The sequence below is a fragment of the Scyliorhinus canicula genome, chromosome 6, assembly GCF_902713615.1.
Source record: "Scyliorhinus canicula chromosome 6, sScyCan1.1, whole genome shotgun sequence".
Classification (NCBI taxonomy): Eukaryota; Metazoa; Chordata; class Chondrichthyes; order Carcharhiniformes; family Scyliorhinidae; genus Scyliorhinus; species Scyliorhinus canicula.
Window position 1 is genome coordinate 223,299,170 of NC_052151.1, and position 21,877 is coordinate 223,321,046.

The 21,877-nt window shown below is 57.5% G+C and overlaps 1 protein-coding gene across 1 annotated transcript in view; it reads left to right on the forward strand.

The window, feature by feature from the left end:
* LOC119968052 (P2X purinoceptor 3-like) overlaps positions 1-21,877 on the forward strand; it is a 50,424-nt gene that overhangs the window by 14,893 nt on the left and 13,654 nt on the right. Inside the window, exons 5-8 of the mRNA XM_038801151.1 lie at positions 1,637-1,714; positions 12,822-12,963; positions 14,532-14,668; positions 16,124-16,217. Of these exons, the coding sequence (XP_038657079.1) occupies positions 1,637-1,714; positions 12,822-12,963; positions 14,532-14,668; positions 16,124-16,217 (451 nt within the window). The remainder of the gene's footprint in view (positions 1-1,636; positions 1,715-12,821; positions 12,964-14,531; positions 14,669-16,123; positions 16,218-21,877) is intronic.

Below are 21,877 nucleotides of genomic sequence, written 5' to 3' on the forward strand. Positions count from 1 at the left end.
TATAGAGGGAGCCGCACTGTCAGAGGGTCTGTACTGAGGGAGTGCTGCACTGTCAGAGGGTCAGTACTGAGGGAGTGCCGCACTGTCAGAGGGTCAGTACTGAGGGAGTGCCGCACTGTCAGAGGGTCAGTACTGAGGGAGTGCCGCACTGTCAGAGGGTCAGTACTGAGGGAGTGCCGCACTGTCAGAGGGTCAGTACTGAGGGAGCCGCACTGTCAGAGGGTCAGTACTGAGGGGAGTGCCGCACTGTCAGAGGGTCAGTACTGAGGGAGTGCCGCACTGTCAGAGGGTCAGTACTGAGGGAGTGCTGCACTGTCAGAGGGTCAGTACTGAGGGAGCCGCACTGTCAGAGGGTCAGTACTGAGGGAGTGCTGCACTGTCAGAGGGTCAGTACTGAGGGAGTGCCGCACTGTCAGAGGGTCAGTACTGAGGGAATGCTGCACTGTCAGAGAGTCAGTACTGAGGGAGTGCTGCACTGTCAGAGGGTCAGTACTGAGGGAGTGCTGCAATGTCAGAGGGTCAGTACTGAGGGAGTGCTGCACTGTCAGAGGGTCAGTACTGAGGGCGTGCCGCACTGTCAGAGGGTCAGTACTGAGGGAGTGCCGCACTGTCAGAGGGTCAGTACTGAGGGAGCCCCGCACTGTCAGAGGGTCAGTACTGAGGGAGTGCCGCACTGTCAGAGGGTCAGTACTGAGGGAGCGCCGCACTGTCAGAGGGTCAGTACTGAGGGAGTGCTGAACTGTCAGACTGTCAGTACTGAGGGAGTGCCGCACTGTCAGAGGGTCAGTACTGACCCTTAAGTTTTAGGCTGGACTGATGTTTTGCTGCTGATGGGAGGATTCATCGGACGGGGTATTGAGTACAAGAGTCGGCAGGTCATGTTACAGTTGTATAGGACTTTGGTTCGGCCACATTTGGAATACTGCGTGCAGTTCTGGTCGCCACATTACCAGAAGGATGTGGATGCCTTGGAGAGGGTGCAGAGGAGGTTCACCAGGATGTTGCCTGGTATGGAGGGTACTAGCTATGAAGAAAGGTTGAGTAGATTAGGATTGTTTTCGTTGGAAAGACGGAGGTTGAGGGGGAACCTGATTTAGGTCTACAAAATTATGAGAGGTATGGACAGGGTGGATAGCAACAAGCTTTTTCCCAAGAGTGCGGGTGTCAATTACAAGGGGTCACGATTTCAAGGTGAGAGGGGGAAAGTTTAAGGGAGATGTGCGTGGAAAGCTTTTTACGCAGAGGGTGGTGGGTGCCTGGAACGCTTTACCAGCGGAGGTGGTAGAGGCGGGCACGATAGCATCATTTAAGAGGCATCTAGACAGGTATATGAATGGGCGGGAACAGAGGGAAGTAGACCTTGGAAAATAGGAGACAGGTTTAGATAAAGGATCTGGATCGGCGCAGGCTGGGAGGGCCGAAGGGCCGGTTCCTGGGATCGGCACAGGCTGGGAGGGCCGAAGGGCCTGTTCCTGTGCTGTCATTTTCTTTGTTCTTTGTTCTATGATTGAATGGCGGAGCAGACTCGATGGGCCAAAAGGCCTTATTCTGCTCCTATCCTTTATGGGCTGATGGAGTGCTGTTGGATGTTGTGATGTGAAACATTTGCTATTTAAACTTTTCATTTATTTATCAGGGTCCCAATGATCGGAGCCGAGAACTTCACCATTTTCATCAAGAACAGTATTCGTTTCCCCCTCTTCAACTTCTCAAAGTGAGTTCAACTGTAGGTTCACCAGCCAATAGCAATCAATTCAGGAGGTACTGTTCCTGAAGGTGCTGACTCTCACCGGGGGGCAGTTCCTGAAGGTGCTGACTCTCACTGGGACACAGTTCCTGAAGGTACTGACTCTCACTGGGGTACAGTTCCTGAAGGTGCTGACTCTCACTGGGACACAGTTCCTGAAGGTGCTGACTCTCACTGGGACACAGTTCCTGAAGGTGCTGACTCTCACTGGGACACAGTTCCTGAAGGTGCTGACTCTCACTGGGACACAGTTCCTGAAGGTGCTGACTCTCACTGGGGGACAGTTCCTGAAGGTGCTGACTCTCACTGGGCTACAGTTCCTGAAGGTGCTGACTCTCACTGGGGGACAGTTCCTGAAGGTGCTGACTCTCACTGGGACACAGTTCCTGAAGGTGCTGACTCTCACTGGGACACAGTTCCTGAAGGTGCTGACTCTCACTGGGGGACAGTTCCTGAAGGTGCTGACTCTCACTGGGACACAGTTCCTGAAGGTGCTGACTCTCACTGGGACACAGTTCCTGAAGGTGCTGACTCTCACTGGGGTACAGTTCCTGAAGGTGCTGACTCTCACTGGGACACAGTTCCTGAAGGTGCTGACTCTCACTGGGGGACAGTTCCTGAAGGTGCTGACTCTCACTGGGACACAGTTCCTGAAGGTGCTGACTCTCACTGGGACACAGTTCCTGAAGGTGCTGACTCTCACTGGGGGACAGTTACTGAAGGTGCTGACTCTCACTGGGGGACAGTTCCTGAAGGTGCTGACTCTCACTGGGACAGTTCCTGAAGGTGCTGACTCTCACTGGGACACAGTTCCTGAAGGTGCTAACTCTCACCGGGAGGCAGTTCCTGAAGGTGCTGACTCTCACTGGGACACAGTTCCTGAAGGTGCTGACTCTCACTGGGACACAGTTCCTGAAGGTGCAGACTCTCACTGGGACACAGTTCCTGAAGGTGCTGACTCTCACTGGGGGACAGTTCCTGAAGGTGCTGACTATCACTGGGGTACAGTTCCTGAAGGTGCTGACTCTCACTGGGGTACAGTACCTGAAGGTGCTGACTCTCACAGGGACACAGTTCCTGAAGGTGCTGACTCTCACTGGGACACAGTTCCTGAAGGTGCTGACTCTCACTGGGACACAGTTCCTGAAGGTGCTGACTCTCACTGGGATACAGTTCCTGAAGGTGCTGACTCTCACTGGGTGACAGTTCCTGAAGGTGCTGACTCTCACTGGGAGACAGTTCCTGTAGGTGCTGACTCTCACTGGGACACAGTTCCTGAAGGTGCTGACTCTCACTGGGACACAGTTCCTGAAGGTGCTGACTCTCACTGGGGGACAGTTCCTGAAGGTGCTGACTCTCACTGGGACACAGTTCCTGAAGGTGCTGACTCTCACTGGGACACAGTTCCTGAATGTGCTGACTCTCACTGGGACACAGTTCCTGAAGGTGCTGACTCCCACTGGGGAACAGTTCCTGAATGTGCTGACTCTCACAAGGGGACAGTTCCTGAAGGTGCTGACTCTCACCGGGGGGCAGTTCCTGAAGGTGCTGACTCTCACTGGGACACAGTTCCTGAAGGTGCTGACTCTCACTGGGACACAGTTCCTGAAGGTGCTGACTCTCACTGGGACACAGTTCCTGAAGGTGCTGACTCTCACTGGGATACAGTTCCTGAAGGTGCTGACTCTCACTGGGGGACAGTTCCTGAAGTGCTGACTCTCACTGGGACAGAGTTCCTGAAGGTGCTGACTCTCACTGGGACACAGTTCCTGAAGGTGCTGACTCTCACTGGGGGGCAGTTCCTGAAGGTGCTGACTCTCACTGGGACACAGTTCCTGAAGGTGCTGACTCTCACTGGGGGACAGTTACTGAAGGTGCTGACTCTCACTGGGACACAGTTCCTGAAGGTGCTGACTCCCACTGGGGAACAGTTCCTGAATGTGCTGACTCTCACAAGGGGACAGTTCCTGAAGGTGCTGACTCTCACCGGGGGGCAGTTCCTGAAGGTGCTGACTCTCACTGGGACACAGTTCCTGAAGGTGCTGACTCTCACTGGGACACAGTTCCTGAAGGTGCTGACTCTCACTGGGACACAGTTCCTGAAGGTGCTGACTCTCACTGGGATACAGTTCCTGAAGGTGCTGACTCTCACTGGGGGACAGTTCCTGAAGTGCTGACTCTCACTGGGACAGAGTTCCTGAAGGTGCTGACTCTCACTGGGACACAGTTCCTGAAGGTGCTGACTCTCACTGGGGGGCAGTTCCTGAAGGTGCTGACTCTCACTGGGACACAGTTCCTGAAGGTGCTGACTCTCACTGGAGGACAGTTACTGAAGGTGCTGACTCTCACTGGGGGACAGTTCCTGAAGGTGCTGACTCTCACTGGGACAGTTCCTGAAGGTGCTGACTCTCACTGGGACACAGTTCCTGAAGGTGCTAACTCTCACCGGGAGGCAGTTCCTGAAGGTGCTGACTCTCACTGGGACACAGTTCCTGAAGGTGCTGACTCTCACTGGGACACAGTTCCTGAAGGTGCAGACTCTCACTGGGACACAGTTCCTGAAGGTGCTGACTCTCACTGGGGGACAGTTCCTGAAGGTGCTGACTCTCACTGGGGTACAGTTCCTGAAGGTGCTGACTCTCACTGGGGTACAGTACCTGAAGGTGCTGACTCTCACAGGGACACAGTTCCTGAAGGTGCTGACTCTCACTGGGACACAGTTCCTGAAGGTGCTGACTCTCACTGGGACACAGTTCCTGAAGGTGCTGACTCTCACTGGGATACAGTTCCTGAAGGTGCTGACTCTCACTGGGTGACAGTTCCTGAAGGTGCTGACTCTCACTGGGAGACAGTTCCTGTAGGTGCTGACTCTCACTGGGACACAGTTCCTGAAGGTGCTGACTCTCACTGGGACACAGTTCCTGAAGGTGCTGACTCTCACTGGGGGACAGTTCCTGAAGGTGCTGACTCTCACTGGGACACAGTTCCTGAAGGTGCTGACTCTCACTGGGACACAGTTCCTGAATGTGCTGACTCTCACTGGGACACAGTTCCTGAAGGTGCTGACTCCCACTGGGGAACAGTTCCTGAATGTGCTGACTCTCACAAGGGGACAGTTCCTGAAGGTGCTGACTCTCACCGGGGGGCAGTTCCTGAAGGTGCTGACTCTCACTGGGACACAGTTCCTGAAGGTGCTGACTCTCACTGGGACACAGTTCCTGAAGGTGCTGACTCTCACTGGGACACAGTTCCTGAAGGTGCTGACTCTCACTGGGATACAGTTCCTGAAGGTGCTGACTCTCACTGGGGGACAGTTCCTGAAGTGCTGACTCTCACTGGGACAGAGTTCCTGAAGGTGCTGACTCTCACTGGGACACAGTTCCTGAAGGTGCTGACTCTCACTGGGGGGCAGTTCCTGAAGGTGCTGACTCTCACTGGGACACAGTTCCTGAAGGTGCTGACTCTCACTGGGACACAGTTCCTGAAGTGCTGACTCTCACTGGGGGACAGTTCCTGAAGGTGCTGACTCTCACTGGGACACAGTTCCTGAAGGTGCTGATTCTCACTGGGACACAGTTGCTGAAGGTGCTGATTCTCACTGGGGCACAGTTCCTGAAGGTGCTGACTCTCACTGGGACAGAGTTGCTGAAGGTGCTGATTCTCACTGGGGGACAGTTCCTGAAGGTGCTGACTCTCACTGGGACAGAGTTCCTGAAGGTGCTGACTCTCACTGGGACACAGTTCCTGAAGGTGCTGACTCTCACTGGGGTACAGTTCCTGAAGGTGCTGACTCTCACTGGGACACAGTTCCTGAAGGTGCTGACTCTCACTGGGACACAGTTCCTGAAGGTGCTGACTCTCACTGGGGGACAGTTCCTGATGGTGCTGACTCTGACTGGGACACAGTTCCTGAAGGTGCTGACTCTCACTGGGACACAGTTCCTGAAGGTGCTGACTCTCACTGGGACACAGTTCCTGAAGGTGCTGACTCTCACTGGGACACTGTTCCTGAAGGTGCTGACTCTCACTGGGGTACAGTTCCTAAAGGTGCTGACTCTCACTGGGACACAGTTCCTGAAGGTGCTGACTCTCACTGGGATACAGTTCCTGAAGGTGCTGACTCTCACTAGGGGACAGTTCCTGAAGGTGCTGACTCTCACTGTGACACAGTTGCTGAAGGTGCTGACTCTCACTGGGAGACAGTTCCTGAAGGTGCTGACTCTCACTGGGAAACAGTTCCTGAAGGTGCTGATTCACACTGGGACACAGTTCCTGAAGGTGCTGACTCTCACTGGGACACAGTTCCTGAAGGTGCTGACTCTCACTGGGGGACAGTTCCTGAAGGTGCTGACTCTCACTGGGGTACAGTTCCTGAAGGTGCTGACTCTCACCGGGGGGCAGTTCCTGAAGGAGCTGACTCTCACTGGGAGACAGTTCCTGAAGGTGCTGACTCTCACTGGGGGGCAGTTCCTGAAGGTGCTGACTCTCACTGGGACACAGTTCCTGAAGGTGCTGACTCTCACTGGGACACAGTTCCTGAAGGTGCTGACTCTCACTGGGGAACAGTTCCTGAAGGTGCTGACTCTCACTGGGACACAGTTCCTGAAGGTGCTGACTCTCACTGGGGGACAGTTCCTGAAGGTACTGACTCTCACTGGGACACAGTTCCTGAAGGTGCTGACTCTCACTGGGGGACAGTTCCTGAAGGTGCTGACTCTCACTGGGACACAGTTCCTGAAGGTGCTGACTCTCACTGGGACACAGTTCCTGAAGGTGCTGACTCTCACTGGGACACAGTTCCTGAAGGTGCTGACTCTCACTGGGATACAGTTCCTGAAGGTGCTGACTCTCACTGGGACACAGTTCCTGAAGGTGCTGACTCTCACTGGGGGACAGTTCCTGAAGGTGCTGACTCTCACTGGGACACAGTTCCTGAAGTTGCTGACTCTCACTGGGGGACAGTTCCTGAAGGTGCTGACTCTCACTGGGATACAGTTCCTGAAGATGCTGACTCTCAATGGGGGACAGTTCCTGAAGGTCCTGACTCTCACTGGGACACAGTTCCTGAAGATGCTGACTCTCACTGGGACACAGTTCCTGAAGGTGCTGACTCTCACTGGGGGACAGTTCCTGAAGGTCCTGACTCTCACTGGGACACAGTTCCTGAAGGTGCTGACTCTCACTGGGGTACAGTTCCTGAAGGTGCTGGCTCTCACTGGGGGACAGTTCCTGAAGGTACTGACTCTCACAGGGACACAGTTCCTGAAGGTGCTGACTCTCACTGGGACACAGTTCCTGAAGGTGCTGACTCTCACTGGGACACAGTTCCTGAAGGTGCTGACTCTCACTGGGATATAGTTCCTGAAGGTGCTGACTCTCACTGGGACAGAGTTCCTGAAGGTGCTGACTCTCACTGGGATACAGTTCCTGAAGGTGCTGACTCTCACTGGTACACAGTTCCTGAAGGTGCTGACTCTCACTGGGAGTCAGTTGCAGAAGGTGCTGACTCTCACTGGGACACAGTTCCTGAAGGTGCTGACTCTCACTGGCTCACGGTTCCTGAAGGTGCTGACTCTCACTGGGACACAGTTCCTGAAGGTGCTGACTCTCACTGGGACACAGTTCCTGAAGGTACTGACTCTCACTGGGGGACAGTTCCTGAAGGTACTGACTCTCACTGGGGCACAGTTCCTGAAGGTGCTGACTCTCACTGGGGTACAGTTCCTGAAGATGCTGACTCTCACTGGGATACAGTTCCTGAAGGTGCTGACTCTCACTGGGACACAGTTCCTGAAGGTGCTGACTCTCACTGGGACAGTTCCTGAAGGTGCTGACTCTCACTGGGACAGTTCCTGAAGGTGCTGACTCTCACTGGGGGACAGTTCCTGAAGGTGCTGACTCTCACTGGGACACAGTTCCTGAAGGTGCTGACTCTCACTGGGATACAGTTCCTGAAGGTGCTGACTCTCACTGGGGGACAGTTCCTGAAGGTGCTGACTCTCACTGGGGTACAGTTCCTGAAGGTGCTGACTCTCACTGGGACAGTTCCTGAAGGTGCTGACTCTCACTGGGGGACAGTTCCTGAAGGTGCTGACTCTCACTGGGACACAGTTCCTGAAGGTGCTGACTCTCACTGGTACACAGTTCCTGAAGGTGCTGACTCTCACTGGGACACAGTTCCTGAAGGTGCTGACTCTCACTGGGACACAGTTCCTGAAGGTGCTGACTCTCACTGGGACGCAGTTCCTGAAGGTGCTGACTCTCACTGGGACACAGTTCCTGAAGGTGCTGACTCTCACTGGGAGACAGTTCCTGAAGGTGCTGACTCTCACTGGGGAACAGTTCCTGAAGGTGCTGACTCTCACTGGGACACAGTTCCTGAAGGTGCTGACTCTCACTGGGACGCAGTTCCTGAAGGTGCTGACTCTCACTGGGACACAGTTCCTGAAGGTGCTGACTCTCACTGGGAGACAGTTCCTGAAGGTGCTGACTCTCACTGGGGGACAGTTCCTGAAGGTGCTGACTCTCACTGGGGAACAGTTCCTGAAGGTGCTGACTCTCACTGGGACACAGTTCCTGAAGGTGCTGACTTCTCTGGGGGACAGTTCCTGAAGGTGCTGACTCTCACTGGGGAACAGTTCCTGAAGGTGCTGACTCTCACTGGGGAACAGTTCCTGAAGGTGCTGACTCTCACTGGGGGACAGTTCCTGAAGGTACTGACTCTCACAGGGACACAGTTCCTGAAGATGCTGACTCTCACTGGGGGACAGTTCCTGAAGGTACTGACTCTCACAGGGACACAGTTCCTGAAGGTGCTGACTCTCACTGGGACACAGTTCCTGAAGGTGCTGACTCTCACTGGGACACAGTTCCTGAAGGTGCTGACTCTCACTGGGACACAGTTCCTGAAGGTGCTGACTCTCACTGGGACACAGTTCCTGAAGGTGCTGAATCTCACTGGGACACAGTTACTGAAGGTGCTGACTCTCACTGGGACACAGTTCCTGAAGGTGCTGACTCTCACTAGGGGACAGTTCCTGAAGGTGCTGACTCTCACTGGGACACAGTTCCTGAAGGTGCTGACTCTCACTGGAATACAGTCCCTGAAGGTGCTGACTCTCACTGGGGGACAGTTCCTGAAGGTACTGACTCTCACTGGGACACAGTTCCTGAAGGTGCTGACTCTCACTGGGGGGCAGTTCCTGAAGGTGCTGACTCTCACTGGGACACAGTGCCTGAAGGTGCTGACTCTCACTGGGACACAGTCCCTGAAGGTGCTGACTCTCACTGGCTCACGGTTCCTGAAGGTGCTGACTCTCACTGGGACACAGTTCCTGAAGGTGCTGACTCTCACTGGGGGACAGTTCCTGAAGGTGCTGACTCTCACTGGGAGACAGTTCCTGAAGGTGCTGCCTCTCACTGGGGGACAGTTCCTGAAGGTGCTGACTCTCACTGGGGGACAGTTCCTGAAGGTGCTGACTCTCACTGGGACACAGTTCCTGAAGGTGCTGACTCTCACTGGGACACAGTTCCTGAAGGTGCTGACTCTCACTGGGACACAGTTCCTGAAGGTGCTGACTCTCACTGGGACACAGTTCCTGAAGGTGCTGACTCTCACTGGGACACAGTTCCTGAAGGTGCTGACTCTCACTGGGACACAGTTCCTGAAGGTGCTGACTCTCACTGGGATACAGTTCCTGAAGGTGCTGACTCTCACTGGGACACAGTTCCTGAAGGTGCTGACTCTCACTGGGACACAGTTCCTGAAGGTGCTGACTCTCACTGGGACACAGTTCCTGAAGATGCTGACTCTCACTGGGACACAGCTCCTGAAGGTGCTGACTCTCACTGGGACACAGTTCCTGAAGGTGCTGACTCTCACTGGGACACAGTTCCTGAAGGTGCTGACTCTCACTGGGGGACAGTTCCTGAAGGTGCTGACTCTCACTGGGACACAGTTCCTGAAGATGCTGACTCTCACTGGGACACAGTTCCTGAAGGTGCTGACTCTCACTGGGACACAGTTCCTGAAGGTGCTGACTCTCACTGGGACACAGTTCCTGAAGGTGCTGACTCTCACTGGGGGACAGTTCCTGAAGGTGCTGACTCTCACTGGGGGACAGTTCCTGAAGGTGCTGACTCTCACTGGGAGTCAGTTCCTGAAGGTGCTGACTCTCACTGGGGGACAGTTCCTGAAGGTGCTGACTCTCACTGGGGGACAGTTCCTGAAGGTGCTGACTCTCACTGGGACACAGTTCCTGAAGGTGCTGACTCTCACTGGGGGACAGTTCCTGAAGATGCTGACTCTCACTGGGACAGTTCCTGAAGGTGCTGACTCTCACTGGGACAGTTCCTGAAGGTGCTGACTCTCACTGGGGGACAGTTCCTGAAGGTGCTGACTCTCACTGGGACACAGTTCCTGAAGGTGCTGACTCTCACTGGGACACAGTTCCTGAAGGTGCTGACTCTCACTGGGGGACAGTTCCTGAGGGTGCTGACTCTCTGGGACACAGTTCCTGAAGGTGCTGACTCTCACTGGGGGACAGCCCCTGAAGGTGCTGACTCTCACTGGGATACAGTTCCTGAAGGTGCTGACTCTCACTGGGACACAGTTCCTGAAGGTGCTGACTCTCACTGGGACACAGTTCCTGAAGGTGCTGACTCTCACTGGGACACAGTTCCTGAAGGTGCTGACTCTCACTGGGACACAGTTCCTGAAGGTGCTGACTCTCACTGGGACACAGTTCCTGAAGGTGCTGACTCTCACTGGGACACAGTTCCTGAATGTGCTGACTCTCACTGGGACACAGTTCCTGAAGGTGCTGACTCTCACTGGGACACAGTTCCTGAAGGTGCTGACTCTCACTGGGACACAGTTCCTGAAGGTGCTGAATCTCACTGGGACACAGTTCCTGAAAGTGCTGACTCACTGGGACACAGTTCCTGAAGGTGCTGACTCTCACTGGGACACAGTTCCTGAAGGTGCTGACTCTCACTGGGACACAGTTCCTGAAGGTGCTGACTCTCACTGGGGGACAGTTCCTGAAGGTGCTGACTCTCACTGGGACACAGTTCCTGAAGGTGCTGACTCTCACTGGGACACAGTTCCTGAAGGTGCTGACTCTCACTGGGACACAGTTCCTGAAGGTGCTGAGTCTCACTGGGGGGGGCAGTTCCTGAAGGTGCTGACTCTCACTGGGACACAGTTTCTGAAGGTGCTGACTCTCACTGGGAGACAGTTCCTGAAGATGCTGACTCTCACTGGGACACAGTTCCTGAAGGTGCTGACTCTCACTGGGACACAGTTCCTGAAGGTGCTGACTCTCACTGGGGGACAGTTCCTGAAGGTGCTGACTCTCACTGGGACACAGTTCCTGAAGGTGCTGACTCTCACTGGGACAGTTCCTGAAGGTGCTGACTCTCACTGGGACACAGTTCCTGAAGGTGCTGACTCTCACTGGGACACAGTTCCTGAAGGTGCTGACTCTCACTGGGATACAGTTCCTGAAGATGCTGACTCTCACTGGGGTACAGTTCCTGAAGGTGCTGACTCTCACTGGGACACAGTTCCTGAAGGTGCTGACTCTCACTGGGACACAGTTCCTGAAGGTGCTGACTCTCACTGGGACACAGTTACTGAAGGTGCTGACTCTCACTGGGACACAGTTCCTGAAGGTGCTGACTCTCACTGGGACACAGTTCCTGAAGGTGCTGAATCTCACTGGGACACAGTTCCTGAAAGTGCTGACTCACTGGGACACAGTTCCTGAAGGTGCTGACTCTCACTGGGGGACAGTTCCTGAAGGTGCTGACTCTCACTGGGACACAGTTCCTGAAGGTGCTGACTCTCACTGGGACACAGTTCCTGAAGGTGCTGACTCTCACTGGGACACAGTTCCTGAAGGTGCTGACTCTCACTGGGACACAGTTCCTGAAGGTGCTGACTCTCACTGGGACACAGTTACTGAAGGTGCTGACTCTCACTGGGACACAGTTCCTGAAGGTGCTGACTCTCACTGGGACACAGTTCCTGAAGGTGCTGAATCTCACTGGGACACAGTTCCTGAAAGTGCTGACTCACTGGGACACAGTTCCTGAAGGTGCTGACTCTCACTGGGACACAGTTCCTGAAGGTGCTGACTCTCACTGGGACACAGTTCCTGAAGGTGCTGACTCTCACTGGGGACAGTTCCTGAAGGTGCTGACTCTCACTGGGACACAGTTCCTGAAGGTGCTGACTCTCACTGGGACACAGTTCCTGAAGGTGCTGACTCTCACTGGGACACAGTTCCTGAAGGTGCTGAGTCTCACTGGGGGGGGCAGTTCCTGAAGGTGCTGACTCTCACTGGGACACAGTTTCTGAAGGTGCTGACTCTCACTGGGAGACAGTTCCTGAAGATGCTGACTCTCACTGGGACACAGTTCCTGAAGGTGCTGACTCTCACTGGGACACAGTTCCTGAAGGTGCTGACTCTCACTGGGGGACAGTTCCTGAAGGTGCTGACTCTCACTGGGACACAGTTCCTGAAGGTGCTGACTCTCACTGGGACAGTTCCTGAAGGTGCTGACTCTCACTGGGACACAGTTCCTGAAGGTGCTGACTCTCACTGGGACACAGTTCCTGAAGGTGCTGACTCTCACTGGGATACAGTTCCTGAAGATGCTGACTCTCACTGGGGTACAGTTCCTGAAGGTGCTGACTCTCACTGGGACACAGTTCCTGAAGGTGCTGACTCTCAATGGGGTACAGTTCCTGAAGGTGCTGACTCTCACTGGGACACAGTTCCTGAAGGTGCTGACTCTCACTGGGATACAGTTCCTGAAGGTGCTGACTCTCACTGGGGGACAGTTCCTGAAGGTGCTGACTCTCACTGGGACAGTTCCTGAAGGTGCTGACTCTCACTGGGGGACAGTTCCTGAAGGTGCTGACTCTCACTAGGGGACAGTTCCTGAAGGTGCTGACTCTCACTGGGGGACATTTCCTGAAGGTGCTGACTCTTACTGTGGACAGCTCTCTCATGTACTATCAGCTTTTACATTGTGACTCTCCTGTCTGTCCCTCTCTCCTGTACAGGGGAAATATGCTCCCCAGCATAACCACAGATTATATTCGGAGATGCGTTTTTGATGCTAAGGCTGACCTCTTCTGCCCTATCTTCCGCCTTGGGAACATTATTGCTGAAGCTGGTGAAAGTCTTTCAGCACTGACACGGAAGGTTGGTATTGATATGGACTCACTTCCACCATCCCTGGGCCATGACCTTTCATCTTTTACCTTGATTGACCCCATCGCATGACAACATGGATCTGTAATCAGCTCAGCATCACTCCTGTCCAATCCTCCGGGAATTTCAACTTTCTGTGTAATCACCCTCTCTTCCCTAAATTCCAGGCAACATTCGGCCTTTTTACTCAGTCCCCCCTCATGGGAAAAGACCCCCCATCCTGGGAATCTGTCCACTGAACCTTCATCTCCCCTCCCTCCAGAGAAGCTCGGTTCTCTCTGAGGTAATGGGACTGAAACTGTGCGCAGCGGCACGGTGGCCGTACTAATTATACAATCCCGACAGAGCAGGGCGGCCATTCATCCCATGGAGTCTGCACCCACCGTCTGATAGAGCACCCTACCTAGGCCCAGCCCTCCCCCCACCCTATTTCCATAACCCCTCCCAACCTGCACAATTCAAGGGGCAATTTACCACGGCCAATCCACCTAACCTGTACATCTTTGGACACTAAGGGACAATTTAACATGGCCAATCCACCTACCCTGCACATCTTTGGGCACTAAGGGACAATTTAACACGGCCAATCCACCTAACCTGCACATCTTTGGGCACTAAGGGACAATTTAGCATGGCCAATCCACCTAACCTGTACATCTTTGGGCACTAAGGGACAATTTAACACGGCCAATCCACCTAACCTGCCCATCTTTGGACACTAAGGGACAATTTAACACGGCCAATCCACCTAACCTGCACATCTTTGGACACTAAGGGACAATTTAACACGGCCAGTCCACCTAACCTGCACATCTTTGGGCACTAAGGGGCAATTTAACACGGCCAATCCACCTAACCTGCACATCTTTGGACACTAAGGGACAATTTAACACGGCCAATCCACCCTAACCTGTACATCTTTGGACACTAAGGGACAATTTAACACGGCCAATCCACCTAACCTGTACATCTTTGGACACTAAGGGACAATTTAACACGGCCAATCCACCTAACCTGCACATCTTTGGGCACTAAGGGACAATTTAACACGGCCAATCCACCCTAACCTGCACATCTTTGGGCACTAAGGGACAATTTAACACGGCCAATCCACCTAACCTGCACATCTTTGGACACTAAGGGACAATTTAACACGGCCAATCCACCTAACCTGCACATCTTTGGACACTAAGGGACAATTTAACACGGCCAAACCACCTAACCTGCACATCTTTGGACACTAAGGGACAATTTATCATGGCCAATCCACCCTAACCTGTACATCTTTGGGCTGTGGGAGGAAACCGGAGCACCCGGAGGAAACCCACGCAGACACGGGGAGAACGTGTAGACTCCGCACAGACAGTGACCCAAGGTCGGGAATCGAACCTCGGACCCTGATGCTATCACCACGCCACCCCATTGTCCGTAGGATTGTAACAAGCCTTGTTAACTGCATCTCTTTGCAATGAAGTGACATGCCATTGATCTTCCTCATAGCTGTGTGTCGCTGGAGGTTAACATTGTGTGTGTTGATTTTTCCCTTCCCTTCTCTCCAGGGTGGTGTGTTAGGGATCCGGATAGAGTGGAAATGTAACTTGGACTGGTCGGCAGATAACTGCGTTCCACGTTATACCTTTCACCGCATGGACAAAGTATCTCAGACCAACAACGTATCGCAAGGATACAACTTCAGGTTTGGAAAGTGAAGCAGACAAGAAGATTGAGCCCAACAAGTGGGAGAGCAGACTCCACGGGTGGTATACAAATCCCACACCTTCCACCCTCACTCCTCTCAGAATCTTTACCCATCTCCCTTCCCAAATTACCCCTCGGAAAGGCAGAGAGGTGAGCTGCCTTCCTGAGCCGCTGCAGTCCCTGAGGGGTAGGTACACCCACTGTGCTGTTAGGGAGGGAGTTCCAGGATGTTGCCCCGGCGACAGTGAAGGAGCGGCCGATATATTTCCCAGTCAGGGTGGGGTGACTGGGAGGGGAACCTCCAGGTGGTGGGGTTCCCAGGTATCTGCTGCCCTTGTCCTTCTAGATGGTACAAAGAACAAAGAATACAATAAATATACAGCACAGGAACAGGCCCTTCGGCCCTCCAAGCCCGTGCCGACCATGCTGCCCGTTTCACCTAAAACCCCCTCCCCTACCTGGGTCCCTCTATTCCCATCCTATTCATGTATTTGTCAAGATGCCCCTTAAATGTCACTATCGTCCCTGCTTCCACCACCACCTCCAGCAGCGAGTTCCAGGCACCCACTACCCTCTGTGTAAAAAACTTACCTCGTACATCTCCTCTAAACCTTGCCCCTCGCACCTTAACCTATGCCCCACAGTAATTGACCCCTCTACCCTGAGAAAAAGCCTCTGACTATCCATCATGTCCATGGCCTCATAATTTTGTAGACCTCTATCAGGTCGCCCCTCAACCTCCCTCTTTCGAGGCAGTACAAATCGAGTTTGTTCAACCTCTCCTCATAGCTAATGCCCTCCATACCAGGCAACATCCTGGTAAATCTCTTCTGCACCCTCTCTAAAGCCTCCACATCCTTCTGGTAGTGTGTCGACCAGAATTGAACACGATACTCCAAGTGTGGCCTAACTAAGGTTCTATACAGCTGCCACATGAATTGCCAATTTTTGTACCCAATGCCCCAGCCAATGAAGGCAAGCATGCCTTCTAATGGCCGTGGGTTTGGAAGGTTCTGTCTAAGGAACGTTGATGAGTTGCTGCAGTGCATCTTGTAGATGGTACACACGGCTGCCACTGTGAGTCGGTGGGGGAGGGAGTGAATGTTTGTGGAAGGGGAGCAATCAAGCGGGGCTTGCTTTGTCCTGGATGGTGTGGAGCTTCTTGAGTGTTGTTGGAGCTGCGCTCATCCAGGCAAGTGGAGAGTATTCCATCTCACTCCTGACTTGTGCCTTGTAGATGGTGAACAGGCTTTGGGAGGGGGTCAGGAGGTGAGTTAATCTCCGCACGATGCCCAGTCACTGATAAATTGAAACTCCCGATCATGAGGCCAGAGTTTGGGATGACTATTCCAGTGATGTTAGCAAAAAGCCACTCGAACCCTCTGATGTTCAGTGTGTGTAAAGTTATTCCGCAGAATCTGAATATTAACCTTTGAATGTTGAATTTTCTCAGGTACGCCAGGTTCTACCGCAATAGCAGTGGAACTGAATATCGGACCCTCCTGAAAGCTTACGGGATCCGCATTGACATCACGGTTTATGGACAGGTGCGAAACCATCCCGATAATTCCCAAAATCTCCATAAAAGAAAATCACACTATTTACTCCCACCCTCCCATTGAAGACCATCCCTCCTGGGAAATGGGGAGAGTGCGGGGGTTGGGGTCCAGGGGAATGGGGAGAGTGCGGGGGTTGGGGTCCAGGGAATGGGGAGAGTGCGGGGGTTGGGGTCCAGGGGAATGGGGAGAGTGCGGGGGTTGGGGTCCAGGGGAATGGGGAGAGTGCGTGGGTTGGGGTCCAGGGGAATGGGGAGAGTGCGGGGGTTGGGTCCAGGGGAATGGGGAGAGTGCGGGGGTTCACTGTCCAGGGGAATGGGGAGAGTGCGGGGTTCAGTGTCCAGGGGAATGGGGAGAGTGCGGGGGTTGGGGTCCAGGGGAATGGGGAGAGTGCGGGGGTTGGGGTCCAGGGGAATGGGGAGAGTGCGGGGGTTGGGGCCCAGGGGAATGGGGAGAGTGCGGGGGTTGGGGCCCAGGGGAATGGGGAGAGTGCAGGGGTTGGGGCCCAGGGGAATGGGGAGAGTGCGGGGGTTGGGGCCAGGGGAATGGGGAGAGTGCGGGGGTTGGTGTCCAGGGGAATGGGGAGAGTGCGGGGGTTGGGGCCCAGGGGAATGGGGAGAGTGCGGGGGTTGGGGTCCAGGGGAATGGGGAGAGTGCGGGGGTTGGGGTCCAGGGGAATGGGGAGAGTGCGGGGGTTGGGGTCCAGGGGAATGGGGAGAGTGCGGGGGTTGGGGTCCAGGGGAATGGGGAGAGTGCGGGGGTTGGGGTCCAGGGGAATGGGAGAGTGCGGGGGTTGGGGTCCCAGGGGAATGGGGAGAGTGCGGGGGTTCGGGTCCAGGGGAATGGGGAGAGTGCGGGGGTTGGGGCCAGGGGAATGGGGAGAGTGCGGGGGTTGGGGTCCAGGGGAATGGGGAGAGTGCGGGGGTTGGGGTCCAGGGGAATGGGGAGAGTGCGGGGGTTGGGGTCCAGGGGAATGGGGAGAGTGCGGGGGTTGGGGTCCAGGGAATGGGGAGAGTGCGGGGGTTGGGGTCCAGGGGAATGGGGAGAGTGCGGGGTTGGGGGCCAGGGGAATGGGGAGAGTGCGGGGGTTAGGGTCCAGGGGAATGGGGAGAGTGCGGGGTTCAGTGTCCAGGGGAATGGGGAGAGTGCGGGGGTTGGGGTCCAGGGGAAATGGGGAGAGTGCGGGGGGTTGGGGTCCAGGGGAATGGGGAGAGTGCGGGGGTTCAGGGGTCCAGGGGAATGGGGAGAGTGCGGGGGTTGGGGTCCAGGGGAATGGGGAGAGTGCGGGGGTTGGGGCCAGGGGAATGGGGAGAGATGCGGGGGTTGGGGTCCAGGGGAATGGGGAGAGTGCGGGGGTTGGGGTCCAGGGGAATGGGGAGAGTGCGGGGTTGGGGTCCAGGGGAATGGGGAGAGTGCGGGGGTTGGGGTCCAGGGGAATGGGGAGAGTGCGGGGGTTGGGGCCCAGGGGAATGGGGAGAGTGCGGGGGTTGGGGGCCAGGGGAATGGGGAGAGTGCGGGGGTTGGGGGCCAGGGGAATGGGGAGAGTGCGGGGGTTGGGGTCCAGGGGAATGGGGAGAGTGCGGGGGTTGGGGTCCAGGGGAATGGGGAGAGTGCGGGGGTTGGGGTCCAGGGGAATGGGGAGAGTGCGGGGGTTGGGGCCCAGGGGAATGGGGAGAGTGCGGGGGTTGGGGGCCAGGGGAATGGGGAGAGTGCGGGGGTTGGGGCCAGGGGAATGGGGAGAGTGCGGGGGTTAGGGTCCAGGGGAATGGGGAGAGTGCGGGGGTTGGGGTCCAGGGGAATGGGGAGAGTGCGGGGGTTCGGGTCCAGGGGAATGGGGAGAGTGCGGGGGTTGGGGTCCAGGGGAATGGGGAGAGTGCGGGGGTTGGTGTCCAGGGGAATGGGGAGAGTGCGGGGGTTGGGGTCCAGGGGAATGGGGAGAGTGCGGGGGTTGGGGTCCAGGGGAATGGGGAGAGTGCGGGGGTTGGGGTCCAGGGGAATGGGGAGAGTGCGGGGGTTGGGGTCCAGGGGAATGGGGAGAGTGCGGGGGTTCAGTGTCCAGGGGAATGGGGAGAGTGCGGGGGATTGGGGCCCAGGGGAATGGGAGAGTGCGGGGGTTGGGGCCCAGGGGAATGGGGAGAGTGCGCGGGTTGGGGGCCAGGGGAATGGGGAGAATGCGGGGGTGGGGCCCAGGGGAATGGGGAGAGTGCGGGGGTTGGGGTCCAGGGGAATGGGGAGAGTGCGGGGGTTCAGTGTCCAGGGAAATTGGGAGAGTGCGGGGGTTGGGGTCCAGGGGAATGGGGAGAGTGCGGGGGTTGGGGCCCAGGGGAATGGGGAGAGTGCGGGGGTTGGGGTCCAAGGGAATGGGGAGAGTGCGGGGGTTGGGGTCCAGGGGAAATGGGGAGTGTGCGGGGTTGGGGTCCAAGGGAATGGGGAGAGTGCGGGGGTTGGGGCCCAGGGGAATGGGTAGAGTGCGGGGGTTCAGTGTCCAGGGGAATGGGGAGTGTGCGGGGGTTGGGTTCCAGGGGAATGGGGAGAGTGCGGGGGTTGGGGTCCAGGGGAATGGGGAGAGTGCGGGGGTTGGGGTCCAGGGGAATGGGGAGAGTGCGGGGGTTGGGGTCCAGGGGAATGGGGAGAGTGCGGGGGTTGGGGTCCAGGGGAATGGGGAGAGTGCGGGGGTTGGGGCCCAGGGGAATGGGGAGAGTGCGGGGGTTCAGTGTCCAGGGGAATGGGGAGAGTGCGGGGGTTGGGGTCCAGGGGAATGGGGAGAGTGCGGGGGTTGGGGTCCAGGGGAATGGGAGAGTGCGGGGGTTGGGGTCCAGGGGAATGGGGAGAGTGCGGGGGTTGGGGTCCAGGGGAATGGGGAGAGTGCGGGGGTTGGGGACCAGGGGAATGGGGAGAGTGCGGGGGTTGGGGTCCAGGGGAATGGGGAGAGTGCGGGGGTTGGGGTCCAGGGGAATGGGGAGAGTGCGGGGGTTGGGGCCAGGGGAATGGGGAGAGTGCGGGGGTTCAGTGTCCAGGGGAATGGGGAGAGTGCGGGGGTTGGGGTCCAGGGGAATGGGGAGAGTGCGGGGGTTGGGGTCCAGGGGAATGGGGAGAGTGCGGGTGTTGGGGTCCAGGGGAATGGGGAGAGTGCGGGGGTTGGGGTCCAGGGGAATGGGGAGAGTGCGGGGGTTGGGGTCCAGGGGAATGGGGAGAGTGCGGGGGTTGGGGTCCAGGGGAATGGGGAGAGTGCGGGGGTTGGGGTCCAGGGGAATGGGGAGAGTGCGGGGGTTGGGGTCCAGGGGAAATGGGGAGAGTGCGGGGGTTGGGGTCCAGGGGAATGGGGAGAGTGCGGGGGTTGGGGTCCAGGGAATGGGGAGAGTGCGGGGGTTGGGGTCCAGGGGAATGGGGAGAGTGCGGGGGTTAGGGTCCAGGGGAATGGGGAGAGTGCGGGGTTTGGGGTCCAGGGGAATGGGGAGAGTGCGGGGGTTGGGGTCCAGGGGAATGGGGAGAGTGCGGGGGTTGGGGTCCAGGGGAATGGGGAGAGTGGGGGGGGTTTGGGGTCCAGGGGAAATGGGGAGGGTGCGGGGGTTGGGGTCCAGGGAATGGGAGAGTGCGGGTGTTCAGTGTCCAGGGAAAGGGGAGAGTGCTGGGGTTGGGGTCCAGGGGAATGGGGAGAGTGCGGGGTTATGGTCCAGGGAATGGGAGAGTGCGGGGTTCAGTGTCCAGGGGAATGGGGAGAGTGCGGGGGTTGGGGTCCAGGGAATGGGAGAGTGCGGGTGTTGGGGCCCAGGGGAATGGGGAGAGTGCGGGGGTTCAGTGTCCATGGGAATGGGGAGAGTGCGGGGGTTGGGGCCCAAGGGAATGGGGAGAGTGCGGTGTTCAGTGTCCAGGGGAATGGGGGGGGTGCGGGAGTTGGGGTCCAGGGGACTGGGGAGTGTGTGGGTGTTCAGTGTCCAGGGGAATGGGGAGAGTGCGGGTGTTGGGGTCCAGGGAATGGGGAGTGCGGGGGTTGGGTCCAAGGGATGGGGAAGGGCGGGGGTTGGGGTCCAAGGGAATGGGGAGAGTGCGGGGGTTGGGGTCCAGGGGAATGGGGAGAGTGCGGGGGTTGGGGCCCAGGGGAATGGGGAGAGTGCGGGGGTTGGGGTCCAGGGGAATGGGGAGAGTGCGGGGGTTCAGTGTCCAGGGGAATGGGGAGAGTGCGGGGGTTGGGGCCCAGGGGAATGGGGAGAGTGCGGGGGTTGGGGTCCAGGGGAATGGGGAGAGTGCGGGGGTTCAGTGTCCAAGGGAATGGGGAGAGTGCGGGGGTTGGGGTCCAGGGGAATGGGTAGAGTGCGGGGGTTGGGGTCCAGGGGAATGGGGAGAGTACGGGGGTTGGGGGCCAGGGGAATGGGGAGATTGCGGGGGTTGGGGTCCAGGGGAATGGGGAGAGTGCGGGGGTTGGGGGCCCAGGGGAATGGGGAGAGTGCGGGGGTTGGGGTCCATGGGAATGGGTAGAGTGCGGGGGTTGGGGTCCAGGGGAATGGGGAGAGTGCGGGGGTTGGGGGCCAGGGGAATGGGGAGAGTGCGGGGGTTGGGGTCCAGGGGAATGGGGAGAATGCGGGGGTTGGGGCCCAGGGGAATGGGGAGAGTGCGGGGGTTGGGGCCAGGGGAATGGGGAGAGTGCGGGGGTTGGGGTCCAGGGGAATGGGGAGAGTGCGGGGGTTGGGGGCCAGGGGAATGGGGAGAGTGCGGGGGTTGGGTCCCAGGGGAATGGCGAGAGTGCGGGGGTTGGGGCCCAGGGGAATGGGGAGAGTGCGGGGGATGGGGTCCAGGGGAATGGGGAGAGTGCGGGGGTTGGGGTCCAGGGGAATGGGGAGAGTGCGGGGGTTGGGGTCCAGGGGAATGGGGAGAGTGCGGGGGTTGGGGGCCAGGGGAATGGGGAGAGTGCGGGGGTTGGGTCCAGGGGAATGGGGAGAGTGCGGGGGTTGGGGTCCAGGGGAATGGGGAGAGTGCGGGGGTTGGGGTCCAGGGGAATGGGGAGAGTGCGGGGGTTGGGGACCAGGGGAATGGGGAGAGTGCGGGGGTTGGGGTCCAGGGGAATGGGGAGAGTGCGGGGGTTGGGGACCAGGGGAATGGGGAGAGTGCGGGGGTTGGGGTCCAGGGGAATGGGGAGAGTGCGGGGGTTGGGGTCCAGGGGAATGGGGAGAGTGCGGGGGTTGGGGATCCAGGGGAATGGGGAGAGTGCGGGGGTTGGGGTCCAGGGGAATGGGGAGAGTGCGGGGGTTGGGGTCCAGGGGAATGGGGAGAGTGCGGGGGTTGGGGGCCAGGGGAATGGGGAGAGTGCGGGGGTTGGGGTCCAGGGGAATGGGGAGAGTGCGGGGGTTGGGGGTCCAGGGGAATGGGGAGAGTGCGGGGGTTGGGGTCCAGGGGAATGGGGAGAGTGCGGGGGTTGGGGTCCAGGGGAATGGGGAGAGTGCGGGGGTTGGGGTCCAGGGGAATGGGGAGAGTGCGGGGGTTGGGGTCCAGGGGAATGGGGAGAGTGCGGGGGTTGGGGTCCAGGGGAATGGGGAGAGTGCGGGGGTTGGGGCCCAGGGGAATGGGAGAGTGCGGGGGTTGGGGCCCAGGGGAATGGGGAGAGTGCGGGGGTTGGGGCCAGGGGAATGGGGAGAGTGCGGGGGTTGGGGTCCAGG